Source organism: Neomonachus schauinslandi, chromosome 4 (assembly GCF_002201575.2).
Source record: "Neomonachus schauinslandi chromosome 4, ASM220157v2, whole genome shotgun sequence".
NCBI classification, from domain to species: domain Eukaryota; kingdom Metazoa; phylum Chordata; class Mammalia; order Carnivora; family Phocidae; genus Neomonachus; species Neomonachus schauinslandi.
Genome location: NC_058406.1, coordinates 29972999 through 29996993, shown reverse-complemented (window position 1 = coordinate 29996993; position 23995 = coordinate 29972999). Strand labels below are relative to the sequence as shown.

Sequence of the window (23995 nt, the reverse complement as noted above, 5' to 3'; positions counted from 1 at the left end):
TTCCCTCCCCACGGAGTCTGTGCGAGCAGCGACCGTGTCTGGGACATTTCTGTGCCCCGTCCAGCCAGGGCTGGCGCAAGGCACATGTCCTAGAAACGTTTGTGTTGGAAATGAGAAAAGAACCATTATACCCATTTGGCAGAGGAGAAAATGAGGCCCACAGATGCGTGATTTGTACCCAAAGATGCACAGCCAGTAAGTGACCCTCCAATTTGGTCTCCCAGGAGCTCAAAGACAAGCTGAATGGAATGGCACATTAGCCTCCGCAGGTCATTCTGTTTGGTGCCAGATAGGGTAAAAGGCCTTCTTTCTGTCACTCAGCTGACAAAGCTCTCCTGTGGGGGGAATCTCAGAAAGGCCGCACCCCTGTGGTGCCTGACTTCTCCCCAGCACCCCAATGTAGGAAAGGCCCTCTCTGGTTTCCAGCCACGTAGAGCCCCATGGTCCAGTGCAGGTGGGTGGTGTCCCCCGGTTTCTTTCATGTGGGCCCATGAACACCAAGCCCCGCCCCCACACGTGGAACTGGGGAAGCTGGGGGCAGCAGCACCCACGTCCCCGCCTGGCTGGACATCTGCATGGAGGCCTCAGCCTCCCCCTGGGCCTCTGAGAGGCTGTGGGGCCCCAGCCACCCATTGTCCTTCCAGCAGGCCAGCTCAGAGCTGGGGCAGCAGGGACAAGGCAGGGCCCTGGGGGGCGGGGGCCAGGCTGCCAGACAGGTTCCCCCACCAGCCAGTTTCGTCTGGTCCCGCTCTGCAGCCTCCGAGAGGGCCAGGAGTCCTGGGCTGCAGGGCGGCCGCCACCCCCAGGTTCGGTAGGCTTCCTCTTCTCTCCTGCCTACCCCCACCTCGGCCTCCTCCATGTTGGGGGCCCGGACCATGAGTCATGGGTAGTGCAGCCCCTCCTGCCGCCGCTTGGGAGAACTATTTTTAGGGAGCTGAGAACATGCTCCCTCAGGCAGCCTCTTTGCTGGCAGTCAGGCGGTTAGGAGGGTCGCAGGTCCCCGCACCCAGTCCTTGGCCCGCCACAGACAGCCCCGTGACCCGGCACTACGCGCGGTCTCTGTGCCCTTGTTCTCGGTCTGCCCAGAACAGGAGCTGCCTTAGAGCTCGTTACCAGGGCTGGGAAGTGCTCTGAGGAATAACAGCGTCGGACACCCCAAGGGTGGACCTAGGGTTCTAGGCTTTGTCCGGTTCTGTGAACGTTCACCGGCCCACATTTGGGAGGGGAGACAGACCGCAAACGGCTAACGGGGACAAGAGATGATCAGGGACATCACAGAAGCACGGAGAGGAGCGGAGGGGACCCCGGAGGGCTCCTGGGCACACCGTGTGCTGGGGCGTCCCGTCTGAGGGCAGTGGGGCAGGGCAGGGGTGCAGGGGGATGGGGTGGGGCGGGTCTCCACGGGAGCACCTGCCAGGGGCTGCAGATGGAGGATGGAGCAGGTGGGGGTTCCAGGGGAAGGCCACGTGTTCACGCCTTTGCCCCCACCCCCGCCAGGTGCACCTGATGAAGCCAGATGCGGTCCCCAAGGCGTGCTGCGCCCCCACCAAGCTGAGCGCCACCTCCGTGCTCTACTACGACAGCAGCAACAACGTCATCTTGCGCAAGCACCGCAACATGGTGGTCAGGGCCTGCGGCTGCCACTGAGGCCCTGCCCCCGTCGCTGCTCCCCCGCCCCACCCCGGGTCAGGCCCCTCTCCAGAGGCAGGAAACCCTCCAACCCAGCCTGACCTCAGACGGGTTGGCCCTCGGAGATCAACATATCTATGCTCCTCTCTCCTTCCTGCCAGGGCTGGATCTTCTCCAGGCCCCTCCTCCCCCTTCCCTGCCTGAGGTTTATGACAGTCTTTTGGCCTCCAGGCCTGGTGGTCTGAGTCATCAAGCAGGTTCTCTCCCAGCCTCCTCCTCCAGAAGCACGTGCTGACCAACATTTTGGGTTTGGAACAAAAGTCGCGTCTGAGGATCTATCCATGTCCATTGCTGGCCCAGGCTTGGGGTAATATGGACTGAACTGAGAGGCACCTAGGGCCCAAAATGGCTCCCTCGGGCTCTTAGCTGTCCATTCGAGGGCGTGGATATGTGTACACAGGGTCTGGTCCACCTTCGGTTGCCTGCCCCTCCCAGGCATTTTCTGGGTACTTTTGTTGGAATGTGAACTCGCCCTCGTTGTTGTGTGGTCGTGGATCTGAATTATCAACCTGCTGGTAGGCATGTGGGTCAACTCAAGAACGAGCTGAATGAACAACATGATGTAGGGCCAAGGCCAATGCAGCTGTCCCCCTCCACCTTCCCCCCATCTTCCTGCCTTGATCTGCCTCTGCTGTCTGGGGGACAGGTACAGGGCATGGACATTTGGCCGTTGTAGAAACAAAAAATGTGGAAGGCTTCACTCGCCTATCTGTCACCACGTTGAACCATGAGGAGCTCAGCTCCATGGAAAAGTTATCTTTTTATTGAGCCTAGCATGGTGGATACATTGGGTGGCCCAGGATGACAGTGCTCAGCACAGATGACATCATTTCCCTTTCCCTTTGGCATGGCAAACATTAATCATCCATCTTGATATTTTTTTCTTCCAAATCTGTATAGAATTTCAAAATGATCTGTATTAGAACTCCACGCTGCCACAGCCAAGAGATCAGAGCTGACATGTGAAGTGAAAACTGTTTGCCATCTTCTGCCATGCTAAGGAGCAATCCACTTCACCCACAGCGGTGCCTCTGTGACCCCAGGCAGCCTGTGGCTGGGCCTAGGGCCTCCCAGCACCTGCTCGTGTCCAGAAGTTGTCAGAAATAGGCTGTCATAATCTGCATCGCCCTGTGAGCCCGAGACAAGGTCCCTGTCCCAGGGGAGTGACAGGCAGTAATCAGGTCGGCCCGGGGTGGGGAGGGTCCTGGAAACTGCCACAGGCCGCTGGAACGTTTGATTTCTGACTCGCTAAGCCCGTAAGTTACCTGCTGGGGCAGACAGAGTCCCGCTGCCCAAACCCTGAAATACTGTGTCGTTCAAAGCAGCTTGGGGACCCGACCCCCGTGTGCCCCAGGATGCGCCCCTCAGCAGTCACTCGGCACCCCGAGGAGGGGCCCCGGGAAAGCAGGTGGGACAGTGGGTGTGGATGCTGGGGCCCTGCTGCAGGACAGCGGCGCCTCCGCAGGGACCGGGAAGGGACTCTGGAGCGAGCACGGAGGGAGAGACCCTCCCCGGGTACATGGAAGATGGGCCCAGACTGTCTGCAAGGTGGAGAATTCCCCATTAGTGCAGGGATCTGAGCTCTGGCGTAGATGTTAGGGGACCGGATTTGTAGATGGCTTCCCTGTCTGGGCCTCATTTTCCATCCATACCTGAAGGCAATGAGCTTTTCGGGTCTCCAAAGGGCCTCCTGCCAGGAATCTTTCTGCCAGCCCTTTTTCACACTGCGCCCAGATCCAGCCTCGGCACCCCAAACTCGGTTGAGGTGGCAGTGACAGGTCAGAGTTGGTATGTAACAGGGAACCTGTTTGCCATTCTAGTCCTTTGACACTTCTGTCTTCCTAACATCGAGGACTGTCTTTTGGGCAAATATAAATTTAACATTAGCCAGTTATTTTAACAGTTTTTAACTTTACCTGGTACCTTTGGTGCCCAGCCAACAGCCTGGCACAATTAGGGTGCACCAGGAGTGTCTGTCAAATCACTCCCAAGGCTTATAGACTGGGAGCACACCTCACCTGTCAGGCTGAGCACAGCACGGATGCCGGGAGGCCGTAACCTTCCTTTTGCATGCCCGACACCTGAAAAATAAGCCTTTGCCTGCCTACCTGGCTCAGACTTCAGCAACCTTTGCCATCCACGCAGTCACTGAATGAGATTGCGTAGAAAAAGACCTGAGCAGTGAAACAATTGTGAATGGATATAAGGCCCATGCATTTTATCCCGTTTATTGCATGATATTGCACGCACTTGCTGCATGCGTTGTATTCCCAGTTACCAGTTTGCTGAGCCAAGCACCGCAGCTGCAGGGAGCAGCCCAGATGCCACCGTTTGCCTTTCTCTCGCTCAGGGCATGGCTTGTTTATCTGGTTGCACGGGACCGGAAGGATAAATACGGGCGGCTGGTCAGACCCGACAGCGACCACGAGTCAGTGACTTGCCAGGGAGGGAGGGCATGTGGGAAAGGGCTGAGGACAAATGCACGGCAGTCAGCCTTGGTTTGGGCAGTGCGAGGCTGGCCTCAAGGCCAAGCAGCACATTAGTGTTCACGGTTTTCTAAGGTGGGAAAGTGACCCGTTCTGGAAAAATCCCTAAGAAACAGGAAAGCAGCATAGCAAGAGGGATTTTGAAGTCAAATGGGTTTGAACCTTGGTTTTTCTTCTGTGGAGCAGGATATTGGTTCTTTCCTTCCAAGCTATTACAAAGATCAGATATGGACATTCACATGTAGGACAATGTCTGCCAAATAAACACTTAGCAACAGGTACCTGTTGGCGTTATTACAAAAGAATTTGCTGATCTGCTTAGTCCCTTCCGTGCTTGTCCACTAAACCTCCTCCCAGGAAGTGTTCTGTAGGTGACGGGAGTATTTATTTCAGAGCTGAGCTTTTTCCTGAAAAATCTACACCCTGCAATCCATGGAGGGAGAACGTTGTATTCTCACCTGCTTTCAAGGCCTAAGAAAAGTGCCTGGTTATGGCCAGGGCTGTGAAGCTTTCCCTGTGTTCCCAGAGGCAAGGGGATCCCACCAGCCTGCTGAAGGTACAAAGCTTGACCCACCCTTTTAAAAAATGGGTTTTTCATTTATTACAAAAATAATGCAGTTTTGGAGGAAAAACTGGAAAAATACAACTGAAATCGCCATAGTTGTATGACTCAGATAAACACACTTAATATTTTGGTGAATTTATTTCTCGGCCTTTATCTTAGGATATACACATATAGATGTTTATATATCATAGATATTTTTACAAAATTAGGATCATACTTATATAAATTGCTTTGAAATATGCTTTTCCCACTTCATTATGCAGTAAAAATTTTCCTGTTAATAAATATTTTTTGAAAACATGGCTTTCTAGGTTTTTAACCCCCGAAGCCTGCGAGACTCAGTGTTCACAACTAAAAAGTAGGTCCCTAATGCCTTCCTGGGACGGTTGCTGCAGGCTGTTGTGACTGGGGCCTAGAGCTCGCAGCGCCTGAATCCGACAGGGGGCTCCAGCAGCCGCAGGCCTGACCTCAGGGCCACAGGCTGGAGTCCGCGCACTGGCAAAACCAGCCCTGTTTGCCTTAACAGAGCAACACGCACATGGACCAGGAGGCCCGAGGCAGGCACTCCGTCCTCGGGCCACAGCAAAGGCCGCATGGCACACGCCGGTCCACTTCCAACAGTGCCATCTTGGCACGCACCAGAGGTTTGGTGCTGTGATAGCTGAACCAGGCAGCCGGGCCACTGCTCCTGGGCTCTGGGCCTGGCTTCCTTGGGTCTCCCCAAAGGGTCCAGGCTAATTGTAGGGACCATGACCGTGTCTTCCCCCAGGGCCTTGGGCCCCCTGCCTTAGACTGAGGCTAGAGCCCAGTAAACCTCCCAGGACCCCATTAAACTAGGGGGGGCAGGCCGAGCTTCCTGTCCCAGCTCTGCCATATTCTGGGTGACTCTGCAGCATGTCACCCGGGCCGTGGTTTCCCTCTGTATAGGGTTCTGCTGTGGATACAGTGATAACACCTGTGGGCACTCTGGAGAGCACCGGGAGGGGCAGTGAGCCAGTGGGTGCTACCAGGGAAGAACAGAAAGTAACAAGGTCATTGTCACAGAAGTCAGGCCCCTCTTGGGAGGTGGCCATGCTACACCCTTTATATGCCTCCTTTCCTGGTGACTGACCTGTGATGGCCAGAGTCTGCCCTCAGAGTGGGGGCCTGTGCTTTGAGGGAAGGTCTCTTTTGGGAGCTCCACAGGGTCAAGGGTAACCATGTGGTACATCCTAGCCTCAAGGAGACAGAAACCCTGAGCAGGAGCTCAGCCAAGGGCTGGGAGTCCGCTGGGTACACAGAAGCCAGAGGTAGGGCCAGAATGACATCATCTCTCACAGGAGTGCTCCCAGGGTCACCGGGGCCAGGAGGCATCAGGCCTCTCCTGCATCTGGCTTGTCCAGATCTCAAGATGAAAAAGCCCAGCCCGGTGGATTCTGAATGGTCCTGGTAACCCAACCACAGAGAGGTGTCTAGTGGCCATGGGGCTCAGTCCCTGCTCAGGGCCTTCAGCAGGTGAGGGATTCTTGAAAACCACCTGGCTGAGCAGTATGTGCAGAGGGAATGGAGAGAGGAGCCAGCCTGACTTGAGCAGTGGCCGCATTAGAAGAACCAAGCTCAGCACAGGGTGGGACCATGTGTTTCAGCCATCAGCAAACTTGTCCTACAAAGGTTCAAGCAGTCAATATTTTAGGCTCTGAGGCTGTGTTGGTTCATTTTGTGTCAACCTAGCTAGGCCACGATAGCCAGTTTTTGGTCAAAACACCAGTCTAGATGTTGCTGAGAAGGTACTTTTCAGATGTGATTAATGTCTAAAGCAGCAGACTGGAAGTAGCGCAAATTACCCTGAACAATGTGGGTGGGCCTCATCCAATCAGTGGAAGGCTGTTAAGACAGAGAAGACTGAGACTGCACGAGGGAGGAGGAATTCTGCCTCCAGACAGCCTTCGGACCCGAACTGCACCATCAACTCTTCCCTGGGTCTCCAGCCTGCTGGCCCTGCAGAATTCCAACTTGCTAGCCCCCACAATCACGGAGCCAAGTCCTTAAAATAAATCTTCCTCTATATACATATCTACACCCAGCCTACTGGTTCTGTTTCTCTGGAGAGCCCTAATATAGGGACCACACAGTATCTGTCCCCGCAGAAGCAGCCACAGAGAATATATAAATGGATGGATGTAGCTGTCTTCCAATAACTTTTTTTTTTTTTTTTTTTTTTTTTTTTTTTAAAGATTTTATTTATTTATTCATGAGAGACAGAGAGAGAGACAGAGGCAGAGGGAGAAGCAGGCTCCCCGCGGAGCAGGGAGCCCGATGCGGGACTCGATCCCAGGACCCTGGGATCATGACCTGAGCCGAAGGCAGACGCTTAACCGACTGAGCCACCCAGGCGTCCCTTCCAATAACTTTTTACTCAACAGAAAAGCAGCAGGTTGGATTAGGCCCGCAGAGCCGGGTGGCCTCCTGCCTCTGGACAAGTAAGCCCAGTACCCGGCACAGAGAAGTGCTCTGAGGTATAAAACAGCGTTTACAGATCCTGTAGACTGGGGGCGCCTGGCTGGCTCAGTCAGCGGAGCATGCGACTCTTGATCTCAGGGTCAGGAGTTGGAGCCCCACACTGGGCGTAGAACTTCCTTAAAAAAAATTCTGTAGAACGAATATGAAGAAACAAACAAACGAATCGTTGCGAGTGATAAAGTACCCCCGCTGCCTCAAAGACTAGCCGGCAGGAGTTCTGGAGTGGAAGGCGGCAGAAGACGGACTTCTTTGATATTTTTGATTTCCACTGTCCTGACCATGGTTTGACAAGGGTACCTGGCTTGAAGATACACCACCTGGCACCTCAGGGAATCCACCCAAGGGAGGAAAGAAAAGCTATGCCCTATCCCTCTGCCAGCCTAATTCAGCAGAGATGCAAACTCGGACAACTCCTAGGAGCTAGCTGGACTTGCAGTACAAGAACTCGGGTTTATTTTACCAGAAGCGATGTCCAGGAGCCCCGCTGGTGGGCCCAGGAGAAGCCGTGGCAGCAAAGGCCTGGAAAAGGCCACGCACCACCCGTCCACAGTGGGGACCCCTGCGAGCTCCCGGGCCCACGGCCACACCTGGGAGAGAGCCAGAGGGAGCCCGGGCCGAGTCTGCAGAAGAGCTGCTCCAAGCTGACCCCCAAGAAGGGCCACGACACACACCCCTGCTTGCCACAAAGGGGACAGACGCCCTCACGTGCTGGTTCCCAGGCTAACGGCTCCTGGATAGGCAGGGGAGGTGCGGAGACAGCGTGTGCGGACTCACACGTACTCCCCGCAGTCGGCGATGATCACCTTCTGCTTTGGCTTCCCATCCTTGCTGCCCTGGGCCTTTGTGGGGACAGAGGAGGAAGAGGGTGGGAAGTAAGGAGCGGCTCGGGGACACCCTCCCCAGGTGCCCGCCCCCCCGAGCAGAAGCAGCCCTCCCCAGGAGCCGCTGCGGCCCCCGTCCAGCTCTCCCACAGGGCTGCGCACCCAGGGCCCGGGCAGCCGCCCACCTCAATCTGCCGCAGGACATCCAGGCCTTCCGTGACCTCCCCAAACACCACGTGCTTGCCGTCCAGCCAGTCCGTCTTGTCACACGTCAGGAAGAACTGGGAGCCGTTAGTGTTTGGGCCGGAGTTGGCCATGGAGAGCAGGCCTGGGGGAAAGAAGGAGCACGTCAGCCCCTCCTGCCGGCTCCTGGCCCCCAGAGGGACGTCTGCGCAGGAGAATGAGCCGGGGAGATGCTGCCGGAAGCCGGCCCGGGATGCGGGCCGAGCACTGGCCACTGGCAAGATGGATGCTGTTGGCACCTGCGACAGGAGTGGCTTCAGTGCCAGGCTGGGGCTCGAGGTCTGGCGGAAGGGGGACAGACAGAACAGAAGGCAGGGCAGTCTACACAACTATTCCTTACCAGGGGGTGAGAGGCATGGATGACAGCTCACACAAGTCAAAGGATGATTTTTTTTTTTAAAGATCGATACCGCACAGTTTTACGCCACTGGGCTGATCTAGCAGAGGACGCAGCCATGAGGCAGCAGGGGGACAGCTACAGAAGCCACGCTCCTAGGTGGGAGAGAGGGGATGGGGTCCGGGCCATGAGCAGAGGGGCCGACCGCAGGGAGACAGCTCCTGCCCGTCCTCGGAGGGAAGGCAGAGCGGGCACGTGGCGGGGGACCCAGGGGACCACGCATCAGCTTGGAGGGCGATGTGGAGGCTTCGGGAGGGAGGGAGCGAGCAACCGTCGTCTCGGACGGGGACAGAGCACGATTAACTGAGGGGCTCTAGTAACGCTGCCAGGCCCCTGAAGAAGTGTAGTCCTAAATTTCAAGATGACCACTCAGCACAGAGCTTTCTCTAGTCGCGGGGGGACTGACCACTCACAGAGGGGTACGTCTGACAGGACGGGGCAGCGGGGCTGAGGGACTCAGCTCACCAAGGCAGGCCCCAGAACCCAAGCTAGACCCCAGGGGGTGTGTGGGGGCAGTGGGGGGAGTGGATGGAAGCCGCTTCCCCGACTCCTGCCAGGCCGTGCGGCCGCTGGGTCACCGGCTGGCTCGCCTGCAGACCTGAGCCTTGCCCCCCCCCCGTACCCGCCACCGCGTCCCATCGGCTCCCACCTAGTCCCGTGTGTTTGAGGATAAAGTTCTCATCGTCGAACTTCTTCCCGTAGATGGACTTGCCCCCCGTGCCATTGTGGTTCGTGAAATCGCCGCCCTGGCACATGAACTGGGGGATGATGCGGTGGAAGCTACTTCCCTTAAAGCCGAAGCCCTTCTCGTGGGTGCACAGGCATCGGAAATTCTCTGGCATGGAGAAAGGAAAAGGTGCGGAGGTCAGAAAACAAAACAGAGCCGTTCCTCCGGCCGTGGGTATGCTCTGCCTCGCGTGCCACGGGAGACGTGGAAGGGAGCCACCGAAGCCGCGAGCGAGATGCCAGGAGCCGTGGAGCCCCACGGACAGGCCCGACCGAGCTGCTTCAACCACGTGAAGACGGGCTCTGGGATGGGCCGCGCAGTGGGTGTGCGGGCTGGGATCAGGATGCAGGGCTGGGAGCTGGTGGGCCGCATCGGGAAAACCGTGAGGCCGTGCAGTGTGGCAGCACCTCTGGCAAATTGGTGGCCATCGGGATGGGCATCCGATACTGGTCAGGACAGTGGTTGCCCACGAGCTACCCCCTCCTGTCACTCCTAGCCCATGTACTCTAATAACACAAAAGTCTTTGAGCAAACAACAAAACAAAAACAACCCCCCCCCCCAAAAAACCCAAAACCTCTGTAGCTGGAATCTGATAAACTGTCTTTGTTTAGTGTTTGTATTTTCAATGAAAAATATGCCATGTATTCCAAACCTTTGTGATCCTCACACTGTGAAGGACTAGAGGGATTCTGGTTAAGAAGGAAAACTGAACACCTGCATTCCAGCTCTGCTCCACTCTAAATGGAGGGTAACTGATTTTTTTTTTTTAAAGAAAAACCAAACAGGATCTTAGAAGAAAACACAGGGGCAAATCTTTGTGACTCTGGATTTGGTAACAGTTTCTTAAATATGACACCCAAAGCACAGATAACAAAAAAGAAAAAATAAATAACCTCATCAAAACTAAAAACCTTTGGGCATCAGAGGACACTCAACAGACAAGGTAACCCACAGAACAGGAGAAAGTATTTGCCAATTTTATCTGGTGAGAGTTCAATATCCAGAATATTTAATGAACTCCTACAACTCGGTAACAGAAAGACGAACAACCCAGTTGATAAATAGGTAAAGATTTGAACAGACATTTCTCCAAAGATCCACAAATGACCCATAAGCACACGAAATGATGTTCAACACCATTGGTCATTAGGGAAATGCAAATCAAAACCACAATTAGATACCGCTTCATACCCACTAGGATGGCCATCATCAACAGAAAATAATGAGTGTTGGCAGGAATATGAAGAAACTGAGACCCTCATACACTGGAGGTGGGAATGTAATGTGCAGCCACTATAGAAAAGAGTTTGGCAATTTCTCAAAAAGGTAAACACAGAATTGCCAGGTCAGTACATTTCCACCTCTAGGTATGTACACAAAAGAGCTGACAAAAGGCGTTAAAACACATATTTGTACACGAATGTCCACAGCAGCATTATTCACAATAGCCAGAAAGTGGAAACAATGCTCGTATCCGTCAACAAATGAACGAACAGCATGTCACATATCCAGACGATGGGATATTATTCAGCCATAAAAAAGGGATGGAGGGCACCTGGGTGGCTGAGTTGGTGGGCGACTGCCTTCGGCTCGGGTCATGATCCTGGAGTCCCGGGATCGAGTCCCGCATCGGGCTCCCTGCTCAGCGGGGAGTCTCCTTCTCCCTCTGACCCTCCCCCATCTCATGCTCTCTCTCTCATTCTCTCTCTCTCAAATGAATAAATAAAATCTTTAAAAAAAAAAAAAAAAGGGATGGAATCCCAACACATACTATAACATGGATGAACCTTGAAACATGCTAAGTCAAAAAAGCCAGTTACAAAGGAAAGGCCACATATTGTATGATTCTATTTCTAGGACATGTCTAGAACAGGCAAATCCAGAGATGGGGAGTAGATCAGAGGCCACCAGGGGCAGGAGGGAGACAATGAGGAGTGCGTTAATGGGGTCCGCAGTTCGGTATGGGGTGAACACATTTTGAAGACAGCAGTGATGGTTGTACAGCATTGTGAATGCAATCAATACCACTGAACTATACATTTAAAAATGGTTAAAAAGTGGGGTGCCTGGGTGGCTCAGTTGTTAAGCATCTGCTTTCGGCTCAGGTCATAATCCCAGGGTCCTGGGATTGAGCCCCGCATTGGGCTCCCTGCTCAGTGGGGAGCCTGCTTCTCTCTCTCCCTCTGCCTGCCTCTCTGCCTGCTTGTGCTGTCAAATAAATAAATAAAATCTTAAAAAAAAAAAAAAGGTTAAAAAGGCCAAAAAAAAGAGAGCAAAAGAGAGGGGACACAACAGCAACATAAAAGTTTTGAAAGCTAGAAAACAGACGAAATCATACGCGATGTAGCAGACTTGAGAAAGCTGAATCTCGGCAGCTACACCCCGATGCTTACAGCAGCATCATCAACAATAGCCAAATTATGGAAGGAGCCCAGATGTCCAACTGATGCATGGATAAAGAAGATGTGGTATATATATACAATGGACTATCACTCATTCATAGAAAGAATGAAATCTTGCATTTGCAATGATGTGGATGGAACTAGAGGGTATTACGCTAAGCGGAACAAGTCAGTCAGAGAAAGACAAATACCACATGATTTCACTCATATGTGGAATTTAAAAAACAAAACAGATGAGCAAAGGGGAAAGAAAAAAAAAAAAAGGGAAGCAACCCGTAAGTGATGAATCACTAAATTCTACTCCTGAAACCACTATTATACTGTATGTTAACTAACTAGAATTTAAATAAAAACTTGAAACATTTAAGACAAAAAAAGAAAAGAAAGCTGAATCTTAAGCTGGTAGAGCTGAGAAGAAACTCACTTTATGTTGCAGAAATGTCAAAAGCTCAGGTACAAGGTGAAGGTAGTTCTAAAAACAGTAAAGTTGGTTGAAAGCCTATTTAAGAAAATAGCCAACCCCCAGATCCTCCCCTGACCCCCACGGGCAGCCGGCTGGAGGTCTGCTCTCTGGTAGGTTAAAGCAGAGGTCTCTGGATATACTAGACATAGCCAGGGGCTGAGGTACCGTAATGACAAACAGATTAAGTGAAAGTTTATATACTGCCCCCATCTCCCGCCGCCGCCACGATGGCTAATACCTGGATGCAGAGCCTCCAGCAGGAGGCTAGACTCTTCTCGGGGGACTCCAAGCTGTCCAAGAGAAGGGAAGTCAGGGAAACGGACATCTGGGGTCTGACAGAGAAAGACCCCAACTGAATCACCCCACCGTGGAAGCCGCAGCCAGCAAGCCTTACCATGGCTTAGGTGAGGAAGGCATCTAATGTGAAAAGCAAAGACCAAAACAAACACACCAAACACAAAGCAAAACATAATTAACTCAGGAAAAAGTGATTTGAGACATAAACTATAGGAAGAAAAAACTTTAGTAATGTCCCCGGAAAGATGAAATGGTATTACCTCTGGGAAATAAGCACAGAGTGTTATAGAAAAAGAACACTTAGGAAGGTTCCAGAAAAAAGAGAGAAATCAGAGGGGACAAAAGTGAAGAAATAATTGAAAGAAATTTTCCCAACCAGAGGATAAAACACTGTCCTGTGGGTGTGGTACACAGAGTAATGGCCCCCTAAAGACGTCCTTGCCATTGCAGATGTGATTAGGGTTATGGATTGACCTCGAGATGGGGAAAGCAGCCCCAATTATCCAGATGGGCCTAATATAATCATGAGCCTGTGACAGAATTTTTCCCAGCTAAGGTTAGAAAGAGAGATTCAAAATGTGGGAGGGACTGGATCCACCACTGTTGGCTCTGAAGGTGGAGGAAAAGGGGGGCTGCGAGCCTCCAGAAGCTGGGGATAGCCCTCAGCTGACAGCAGCAGGGAAATGGGGTACCTCAGTCCTACAGATACAGGGAACTGAATTCTGCCGACAACGTGAGTATCCCTGGAAACATCCTCCCCTAGAGCTTCCAGCAGGGAAGGCAGTGACCCGGCCACCATCTTCATTGTAGCCTACAGGACTTCTGGCCTACAGAATGGGAGATAATAAATTTGTGTTGTCATAAGACACTAAGTTTGTGGTAATCTGTGACAACAGCAAGAGAAAATGAATACAGCGAGGCCCACTGAATATCCAGATCACGTAAGGTCTATCCAAAGGCGTATGTTTCAGGACACAGGACAGATTCCCTGCAAGCCTCTATCTAGGGAGGGCTGGGAATAGCTCTTAAACATCTGGCTAGTGTAACTGAGTAAATGAACTTTAATTTTATTTAATTTAAATTTCAATAGTCACATATGGTTGAGTGGCTACTATACTGGACAGCTCAGGACTAGACAGAAAAGAAGTTTTATATAAAGGATCAAGAATCAGAATGACATTAGACTTCTCTAGAATTCTATACCCTAACTATCCATCAAGTGGGAAGGTACATATATTTAGTCTTCACTCTCAAAAAACTTACTTCCCAAGTTCTTTGCTGCAGAAGCTACAGAAGGATGTCTTCTACTAAAATGAGGGAAAGCACCAAAAAAAGAAGACAACAGAGAGTCCAACCTAAGAGGCGAACACAAGAGACCCTACGACACTTGCTGTGCAGTGGGCCTGGAAAGCCGTGGTCCAGGCTGGAGAGAGTCAGAGGCTCCAAAGAGGAACTTCTACAGGAGAGGGAAACTGACAGAATATCTGGGGTGTGTGAACATGATGAGAGATTTACACAGGCAGCAGAATTAGGGGGAGCATCAGGAATAAATGCACAGAAGACTAAGCTTGTGTGAAAACAAGACAATTACGAATCCCAGGAAAGCAAAATGCTGTGCGTGAAAGGAGGTTACCCTAGTATGATGCTTACGTAGTCAGAATAACCTATGGCCTAAGCAAACTTACGGTAACTCTATGAGTAAGATGAAGGGGCAACGAAAGGGATTTAAAAAGCTGATTCCTTATCTCCTAAAGTGGGAAGCGAACAGATGTCTAAAACAAAAAAACCAGGAAATAACAACATAAATCTCTTATCTACCAAAAGGAGATAAAAACCAAAAGAACCAGCCGAGAGTTGAAACTGGCTGCCTCCGAGGAGCGCCGTGGGGCGCCAAGGCCAGGGGCCAGTACTGGGGGCCAGGGGGCTGCTGTTTTTCAAAACAAGCTTTGTGAAATTAACTTTGTAAACTATATGCCTACATAATAAAATTTAGATTAAAAAAAAGAAAAGAATGAGAAGTCAATATTTACACTAGAGAGACTCAAGAAACTGTTAGTTAACAGCAGTTACTTCTGGAGAGTAAAACTGGACGTGGAGGTGGGAACATGGATGTTTTCTACTTACTGCCTTCAGTATTCGAATATGTGTGTACAATTTTTTTGGGTTTTGTTTGTTTAACCACGAATACATGTTTACTTACATTAAAAAAACAAACAAACAAACATCCTCTTATTATTAAAAAATAGCAAAGCAGCACCTATAAAGCTTCAAAAGTGCCTGGTCGGACTCAATCTGTTACTAGATCCCAGGATCTGAGATGCCTCAAATCCACTCAGGTCAGCGGTTCTCACGAGCACAGGAGCGGAGGCAGTGAGAACTGGGGAAGGCCCACCGCTCAGCCCCCCGCACCCCGCCCCGGCAGCCCCGGCATCTGGCCCACAGCCCGCTCACCTGCTGTCATGGGAACAACGTCGGAACGCAGCAACATCCGGATGCGGCCGGCCGGCTTGTTCCCGATCTTGATGTCCATGTACACCTGAGGATTCGACCGGGCCTTTTTTGCCGTGGGCTCTCCCTGGGTGCAGAAGAAATGTCAGGTTGGGGAGCACTAGACTCCGCAAGTCGGAGAGCGGGTATTCTGCATACACACCAAGAACCCAAGGGCAGCGAGCGGGCCGCAGCAAGGTGCCGCCAGCCGGAGCCCGAAGGCCGGGACCCCGAGCACCGGCTAAATAACTGCCCCCCTCCCCACTGACCCCGCAGGCTCGGGACCACGTCCCACTTGCCCTCAGACGCCAGCTCGCTGCACCCTGGCCTGTGGTCCCAGAACCCCAGCTCCCTGGCCCGCAGTGCGCGCCTCTCCGCACCCACAAAGCCACCTCACGCCAGCCAGATGGACAGCACATCCTCCTCTACACTCGGCCCTGCGCACCCCCAGGCTGGCTACAAGGGAAGCCAGGAGGGCAGCCCTCTGGCATGCTCAGAAGGCAGTGGGGGAAGGGGGGCCCTGTTTTCTACCCCGAGGAGACATCTGCAGGCATCACATGTGTTCCAAAGAGAAAAGTCAAATGTTCACAACTGGTCTGGGGTTCAGTTTAGCCGACGTGTGCGTGCGCTGGAGGACCCACTGGCTGTCATCTGCCACCAGCCTCAGCAACCACGCACAGAGCGCCTGCCACGGGCAGGGGGCTGCTCTCCCCGTTGACATATGTAGCTCATCAACTCTTTACAACCATCCTGAGCATCAAACCGTACCACTATTTATCCGCATTTTATTTTATTTTTTTAAAGATTTTATTTATTTATTTGACAGAGACACAGCGAGAGAGGGAACACAAGCAGGGGGAGTGGGAGAGGGAGAAGCAGGCTTCCCGCTGAGCAGAGAGCCTGATGCGGGGCTCGGTCCCAGGACCCTGGGATCATGACCTGAGCCGAAGGCAGACGCTTAACAACTGAGCCACCCAGGCGCCCCTTACCCGCATTTTATAAGTGGGGCAATGGAGGTACAGTGAAGTGCACTCACTTGTCCAAACAAGAGGGCGGTAAGGGGTGAAGCTGGAATTTAAACCTAAATCATCCCACCCCACCCCCGAGCCCATGCTCTTAACCACATTCCTCCACCACACTTTTTAGTTAATAAGATGCTGAATACAAGGCCCCTAACCTCACAGAATCCCTGCCTAGAAAGGGACAGGCAATAAACACTTGAGCAGCCTGCACAAAAGCAAGGACGTACAGGGAAACAGACTGGGTTTCCAGAGGGTGGAAGTGAGACGGCCAGGTGTGGGGACAGGAGCTGGGGAGCACCCCCCCAACTTTATCCCCTGGGATGGGTGATGGGAGCCACTGAAAAGTTCTCAGCAGGAGTCAGGGCATCAGTCTGTGCCTTCAGCAGATCATTCTAGCTGGTCTGATTAAGGACTAGAGAGCAGTGTACCAGAGACTAGTTAGGAAGCTTCGGCAAGTATGTGCAGGAGAAGAGGCTGCTGGGGGCAGTGGGACAAACGGGGGAGGGGGACTCAGGAAGGTTTGAGAGGAAAACTCAGCAGCACGTGATGATGTGCTGGCTGTTTTACAGAAGGCATCTCTGTGAAGGCCATGTGTGTGCTCTGCTTTGCAACCAAATTTCTGGCTTGAGTCAGTGTGTGTGCGGATGGATGGTGGCAAATCAACAAGACGAAGAACAAGACTAGGGAGAGGAGAGCACCCATTCTGGGCAACTCGAAGCTGCCTGTGACACTTGCGGCCGAAATGTGCGCAGCCTGACCCTAGGAACAGAGGCCAGGAGAGGCTGCAAAAAACCCGTGACTGCTAGTGTTTCAGCCAAGAGGAGAAGGGGAGAGGGTGAGGGATGCCCTGAGCCAAGAAAGAAATCCAGAGAACAACACTCACAGGGAGGGGTGGGAAAGCCCAAGGAGCCAGCCAGAGAGGGATGCCCAGAGTCAGGAGAGAGTTGCCAGCAGGCTGCTCCTGGCGAGGGAGAGCCTCGAACCTGCGTGCAGACTGAGGGAAGGTGCCACCACCCCGGCCCGCCTCCCCTGCATCGGGGCGGGGACAGGGAGACCGTGAGCCTGTGCAAAGCGCTCCAGTGAAGGAGGGACTGGGCAGGAGGGATGAAGAGGAGCACCCACTCGCCTTCCTCACCTCAGGCAATCCCAACCCAGGACTGGGCAGGACTGGGCAGAGTGGAACAGCTCATTACACAGAGCACAGAGGTGAGAGAGACCCAGAGCTTCTCTTTCACTCACTCAATACCACCTTTACCACAATACTAAGACTTTGGTTTTCATTCTCTCTGCTTCTGTATATGTACTTGCAAATTTCCACAAAAACATAACATTTAAAAAAAAAAAAAAAAAAAGGCTCCTGTGGAAAGTGCCAGCCCCTCGAGGGGAAGCGCATGCCTTCGACCTCACCTCCTGGGTTTCTACTTTGGGAGGCTCCGACCCTTCTTCCTCTTTATTCTCTTCAAGAGTCTTCCCAGAAAACTTTTTCAGCCAGTCATCATCTGACCACACTGAAAGGAAAAGAATCGAACAAATGCTAAGAAATGCAAGCTTCTCGGCCAACTGCTCGCTAGCTGCTTTGGTCAGCAAAGTGGAACACACTCCGTGGCCCTCTGAGCCAGAGGCTTCGCTGAGGGAACTCCCAAGTATAACGTTTCCACTGGGAATGGCAGTCCTGATGTCCAGCTCTTACAAGGCTAAGTAAAAAAACTGCACCAAGATGGAAGGTGTTGCCTTGCCAGTTCCAGCCCTGAATGGGAGCATCTCAGGAACCAATGCTGAGGAAACTGGGAAAGAGAAGCGAGCAGGCAGGGTTTCTCTCATAATGCAAACAATTTCTCTGAGAAGCTCAAACTCTTTTTCATTCCCTACAATGGTGGCTCATGCCCTCTGCCAACATGAATCATTCTCTACTCCTCTGCATCCACAGCGGCGATCAGCACCTTCTCCAAGTAAATTGGGATAAAAATGCAGCAACTAAGGCCACACTGGAGGACATGACAGGGAACCTGTGGTTGCCCCCACTCACCTGGCCTGGACGAGCCCTCCTTAATCCTCATTGGTTTTGCCAAATTGACACGAATTGTCCGTCCAAAGAGCTCAGATTCATTCTGTAAAGATTGAACACCCAGCTGCTTTAACTCTGTCAGGTTAAGAGAGTCAGACAGCTTTGCGTTTGGTTTTGATACATCCGAGACACGCTCATGATTTGTTCTCCCTTAACCCGTGAGCCCCTAACAGCAAGCTCTGTGCCCGCCACACAGCAGCCCACGGGTTGCAGGCAGTCTCCCCCCAACCACACACCTCCTTTCTTTCATACTAGCAAAAACCTGTGCTCCTGAAAGTGACTCCAGGTCCAGAGTGCCCTGGGATTACAAGGATTCAAGCAGTTTCCAAGTACTTGAGTTCACCTTCAAAAGTCAAGATCTGCTTTAAAATGGTGAGAAATGATCTCTGGGGGCTGCAGAAGATGTTTAGGTAACAGAACAGGAATAAAGAACTTTATCCTCCAAAGATAATTGGTACCAGGAACGGTCACTTCACATAAATCCATTTAGAGCAGTGAAGAAAACGTCACAGTAAAAAGTGAAGGAAAAAAAAAAAAAAAGGAATGGGACTTTACTGTGATGAAACTAAAAATAAGGGAAGTAAATTTATTATAAATTTCAGGTTTACGTACTAATTTGTAGAGCAAAGATGTAACAGGTGCTGGTTAATGTGCAGTGTTTTTTCCAACAAAATTCTATCAATAGTATGATATGACATCATTGCACTTCCTATCTGATGTGAAAATCACAAAGATCTCAAAGAGGACACAAATACTCCAGCGTTTCATCATTACTCCAAAAGACCTCTCCAGGATATTTAAATCATTGGCATCAGTAGCATAGCCTGCCACTATCCTTACTGGAAATTTCTCCTCACTTGTAATTGCTCTGAGGCTTCAGGATATTCTGCCCCTTCTGCAAAATATGCTATTTCACTGTGCAATCAATTTACGTAGTGTCTGCAATTTATTATCCTAGACATGGGGCAGCCAGTGAGAGACTGGCCTATAACAAGGGTTCGAATGTATATCACTGTTAAATGGGGAAGGACCAGTTCGAGTAAGGACCAGTCTTAAAAGTGATTGATTCACAGTGAATCTTTTCACACGCTGACAGCTTTTGCTTCCCCGTGCAACCTTGTAACTTGGCAGTTCGGCAAACCAACAGATGCACAAGGACCCTCCGTACCACCCAAAAGCAACTTCGGTAAGAATGAAGAGTCTCAGCCATACCATGTTGTCAATAGCTGCTGCGGCATCCTGCCGAGAAAAGACAAGGTCAAGTTTAGCTTCTTGTGGTGTCTAAACATATACTCAGCAACAGAAAAACAAAGTAAAACAAAACAAAAGAGGAAAAAGTCACATCTATACCTCTTGCCGAGGCTGTATGTGTCTCTAACAAAGAGTGCTTCCTGGCTGAGTTCAGAGCTGGTGGTGCAGCAATCTGCCATCTCCAGGAAGGCATAAGAAATATTCACCAGCGCTGCCAGGCAAGAAGCCTCAGCGAGCAGAGCTACAGGAGCTCGGCAGAGTAAGAGGGGCACATCTATGCTGTTGACAGTCTAGAATTTGATTAACTGAGGGAAGTTTTCCATCAAGCAGCACGTCCTGTCTCTATGGAAGCATCAGCAAGAGGCCTAGAAACCTAACCAAATGGAGTCCAGCTGCCTTTGTAACCAGTAACAACACTCAAATAAGCCAAAGACTAAACACAGGTCACACAGAATTTTCTCACCTCTGCCAACTCAAATTCAACAAAAGCAAATCCTCGGTGCTTTTCTGAAAAAAAGGGGAAAACAAAAACAAGTAATTACCATGGGGGGCAATAGGAAGAAACATGGTCACAAGGAAAGTGAAGTCAATCACATACCATATCCTGACACTATAAATTCTACCCAATCACTATTTTGTAAGAAGCAATCTCCTTCTTCAATTCTTCCCAGTTTTTAAACAACATTTCAAGCAATATTGAATTTTGTCTTTTAGAAAACATAGCTAAATAATGAACTATACTTTTGATCTTTCAGGCAGTCAGTTCTTCTACCAAAGCCAAATTAAAACCTTAACCTCTGCATACAAGGCAAGTTATTTAACTTCTCAATTATTGATCCCACATTTTGAGCATCAGCTATGCATAAAGCACGAATCCTAAAACATGAATTAGGATGCTTACTCTTTATCCTCAGAAAAATGCTGATCTAACTAGAAAGGCCAAGCACAACAGTGTTCATTTAATGAAACCAACTAACTTTAGAGAGCGAACATAACCTTACAGGCGTACCTCATTTTACTGCACTTTGCTTTCCTGCACCTCATAGATCTCACAGTTTTTTACAAACTGAAGGGAGCCCTGCATCAAGCAACTCTAATGGCACCAGTTTTCCAACAGCATTTGCTCACTTTATGTTTTGTGTCACATTTGGGTAATTCTCACAGTATTTCAAACTTTTTCATTACTATTATATTTGTTATGGTGATCTGTGATCAGTGTTTACAACTCGCTGAAAGCTCATAGAATGGTTAGCATTTTTTAGTAATAAAGCATTTTTCTTTTAAGATTTTATTTATTTATTTGAGAGAGAGAGAGAAAGAGCATGAAGGGGGGAGGGTCAGAGGGTGAAGCAGACTCCCCGACGAGCAGGGAGCCCGATGTGGGACTTGATCCCAGGACTCCAGGATCATGACCTGAGCCGAAGGCAGTCGCTTAACCAACTGAGCCACCCAGGCGCCCAGTAATAAAGCATTTTTTTAAAGATTTTATTTATTTGAGAGAGTGTACGTACAAGCGGGGGTAGGGCAGAGGGAGAGGGAGAAGCAGACTCCCTACTGAGCCGGAAGCCCAACTCGGGGCTCAATTCTAGGACCCTGAGATCATGCCCTGGGACAAAGGCAGATGCTTAACCAACTGAGCCACCCAGGCGCCCCAGCAATATAGTATTTTTTTTAAAGATTTTATTTATTTGACAGAGCAAGAGAACATAAGCAGGGGAGTGGGAGAGGGAGAAGCAGACTCCCCGCTGAGCAGGGAGCCCAATGCGGGGCTCAATCCCAGGACCCTGGGATCATGACCTGAGCTGAAGACAGACAGGTAACCAACTGAGCCACCCAGGCGCCCCTAAAGTATTTTATTTTTTAAAAGATTTTATTTATTTATTTGACAGAGAGAGAGACACAGCGAGAGAGGGAACAGAAGCAGGGGGAGTGGGAGAGGGAGAAGCAGGCTTCCCACCAAGTAGGGAGCCCAATGTGGGGCTCGATCCCAGGATTCTGGGATCATGACCTGAGCTGAAGGCAGAGGCTTAACGACTGAGTCACCCAGGTGCCCCACCCCTAAAGTATTTTTAAATTAAGGTTGTACATGATTTTTTTTAGACATAATGCTATTACACACCTAATAGACTGCAATATAGTTACCTAACTTCTATTTGCACTAAGAAACCAAAAATTTCATTTGACTTGTTTTATTGCGATATTCATTTGGTTGTGGTGGTCTGGAGCCAAACCTGCAGTATCTCCAAAGTATGTCCATATTGTTTTTTTACAAATAAAGATCCCAGGCCCAGAGAGTTTAAAGACCTTGCTAATAATCAAGCAGGGTCAATGACAGATTTAGGCCTAAAACTCCAATCTTAAAAATGACAACTAACTGGGGCACCTGGATGGCTCAGTCGGTTAATCGCCCAACTCGTGATTTTGGCTCAGGTCATGATCTCATGGGTAGTGAGATCAGGCCCTGAGTGGGCCTCCTCCCTCAGCAGGGAGTCTGCTTGAGATTCTCTCCTTCTGACCCTCCCCCCACTCCTGTGCTCGGCGCTCTAAAATAAATAAATCTTTAAAAAAAATGACAACAAAGGCAAAATAGAAAAACTGCACTGTACCTGTGATACCAGTTGAAGGAAATCTCCCCCAGGAGAGCAGAGGCCAAAGCCCCTTGGTTGGGGCTGAGCTTCCCTGCTGCCCTGATTAACATTACAGCTGCCAAGAAAGGAGCAGGGGCAGTGGGGTGCCCAGCAGGTAGTTTGAAACAACAGTCAGATCTCCATGTAGCTCAAAACCTATTTTCCTACTGGGCTATTGAAAATTTGGTATATCACACTCAACAGATGGGACCCTCTGCAAAGTTATGTTGCACATAACCACAAGCCTCAGAACATTCCTTCTGCATCAAGATCACTGTCCTGCTGCCCTCACGAGGCACCCTCTTGAACTTTCCTACATATCAACCATATTTACAATGTATATTTAGAATTTTTTTCAAATTCTTTTCCTCTTAGGATTCCGAACATGACATGAAAAAGACTCACCTGTTTCATAATCCAGAGGAATCTGAATATCTGTGATGTCTCCAAAAGGGATAAAGGCGGCATGAAGAACTTTGTCGTCCACCTCCTCTGCCAACCCACCTGCAAAGATGCCAAGTGCCTTCTACCACTGTCCTCCATTCTCTTAAGAAGTCCCTGCAGCCCAGTTAGCATGTGATAGCCAAGGAGAGGGGCTGTTCCATCCAGTCCTTTGGGTACATAAGCGCGTTCTCATGTGCTCCGTCCCCCATAATTATGAAACACACCTCTTCACCCCTCTTGCAGACGCTCATCTTAGCGCCAGCGTTACTGCAATAGCTTCTTAAACTGGCCTCCCTCTCCTCCACACAGCCAACTAGAGCGATCCTGGGAACATGCAGATTTTAACCCATCAGTTTAAAGGAGTTTAAACTTGCTTAAACTCCTTCAAAGACCTCCCACTGTCCTCAGGATAAAGTACAAACTCCCCAGCAGCGTATACAAGGCTCTTTATAACCTGGGCCCTGCCAATCATTTCAACCTCTTTCCTTTGCTTCCTCAATTCTCTGGGTTTCCCGCAAGATGACCCCTTTGCTCCATGTGTAAGGCTGTTTCACACCTTCGGGTTTTTGCTCTTGCTGCTCCCTTTCAGTAAACACAACTGCCCCCACTTTGGCTACAAAGCGCTCATCAAATTTCGCTATGGGGGTTATTCTCACTTCTACCGGGTTAGTCTGGGAACTCCCTCCTTTAAAGGGGCAGGGGCCAGGGCAGAGCCACCGCTGCAGTGAGGGTCTGTAAAATGAAAGAGCGCGAAGATCTGGAGCCTCATAATATTCCTCTACCGGCCCAGCAGGTGAAGGGGTTCCCGTTAAAGCTCGGCCGGCTTGGAAGGGAGCCGGAAAGACCTCTACGTCTGGAGCTAACTCCCCGAAGCAAAGCAATACCGCCATCGATCCGGCCTATACAAAGGCTCGCCACCCTCCGCGACCGTAGACGCGTTCCTGCCCCACGTCGAGACCCACTCCGGGTCGGCCAGCCCCGATTCCACCTAGTTCCGCGCTTGCTTACCCACGTACAGCACACGCTTGGTAGTGGCCATCTTGCTCCCGCGCTCACCCGCCGGAAGCCGGTGGTCAGCCCGCCCCCTTCCCTCGGCCCCGCCCCTCCGGCCCCGCCCCCGCGCCTAGGGCCTCGCAGACCCCGCCCCCGGCTGTCAGTCAGCGTCGGCGGCGGGGGGAGGTGCGGCGCGGTGAGTGAGCTGCGGCGCGGGGACCCGGTAGGTGCCCGCTGCTGTGGAAACCGGCCTGGGGCGAAAACGCCGGCTCCGCGACTAATAAACCGTCTGTAAACTACGGGCCACCCCGCCCCCACCCTCGTGCCCTTGGACAACCTGGCAGCTACAGATGATTTTTACATTTTTAAATAGATGGGGAGAATTTTTTTTAACAAGAATATCTTGTCACAGGTGAGAATTTATGAAATCCAATTTTCAGTGTTTATAAAGTTTTATTGGAACACAGTCATGCTCATCTCTTTTAGTATTGTCTGTGGCTGCTTTCACGCTGCATG

The 23995-nt window shown here is 50.9% G+C and overlaps 1 protein-coding gene and 1 pseudogene across 1 annotated transcript; one reads left to right on the top strand and one right to left on the bottom strand.

Annotated features, from left to right (window-relative positions):
* Positions 1 to 7055: 7055 nt before the first annotated feature.
* PPIE (peptidylprolyl isomerase E) lies at positions 7056 to 23548 on the bottom strand. Its single transcript, XM_021683752.1, has 10 exons — positions 23495 to 23548; positions 22448 to 22546; positions 19879 to 19922; positions 19377 to 19403; positions 18126 to 18207; positions 17507 to 17607; positions 15042 to 15165; positions 9350 to 9535; positions 8246 to 8388; positions 7056 to 8078 (listed from the first exon to the last, which is right to left on the bottom strand). Exons 1-10 carry the CDS (start codon positions 23523 to 23525, stop codon positions 8010 to 8012), a joined length of 906 nt encoding a protein of 301 aa, XP_021539427.1. The 5' UTR covers positions 23526 to 23548; the 3' UTR covers positions 7056 to 8009.
* LOC110574933 lies at positions 9663 to 9937 on the top strand (annotated as a pseudogene).
* Positions 23549 to 23995: the final 447 nt, after the last annotated feature.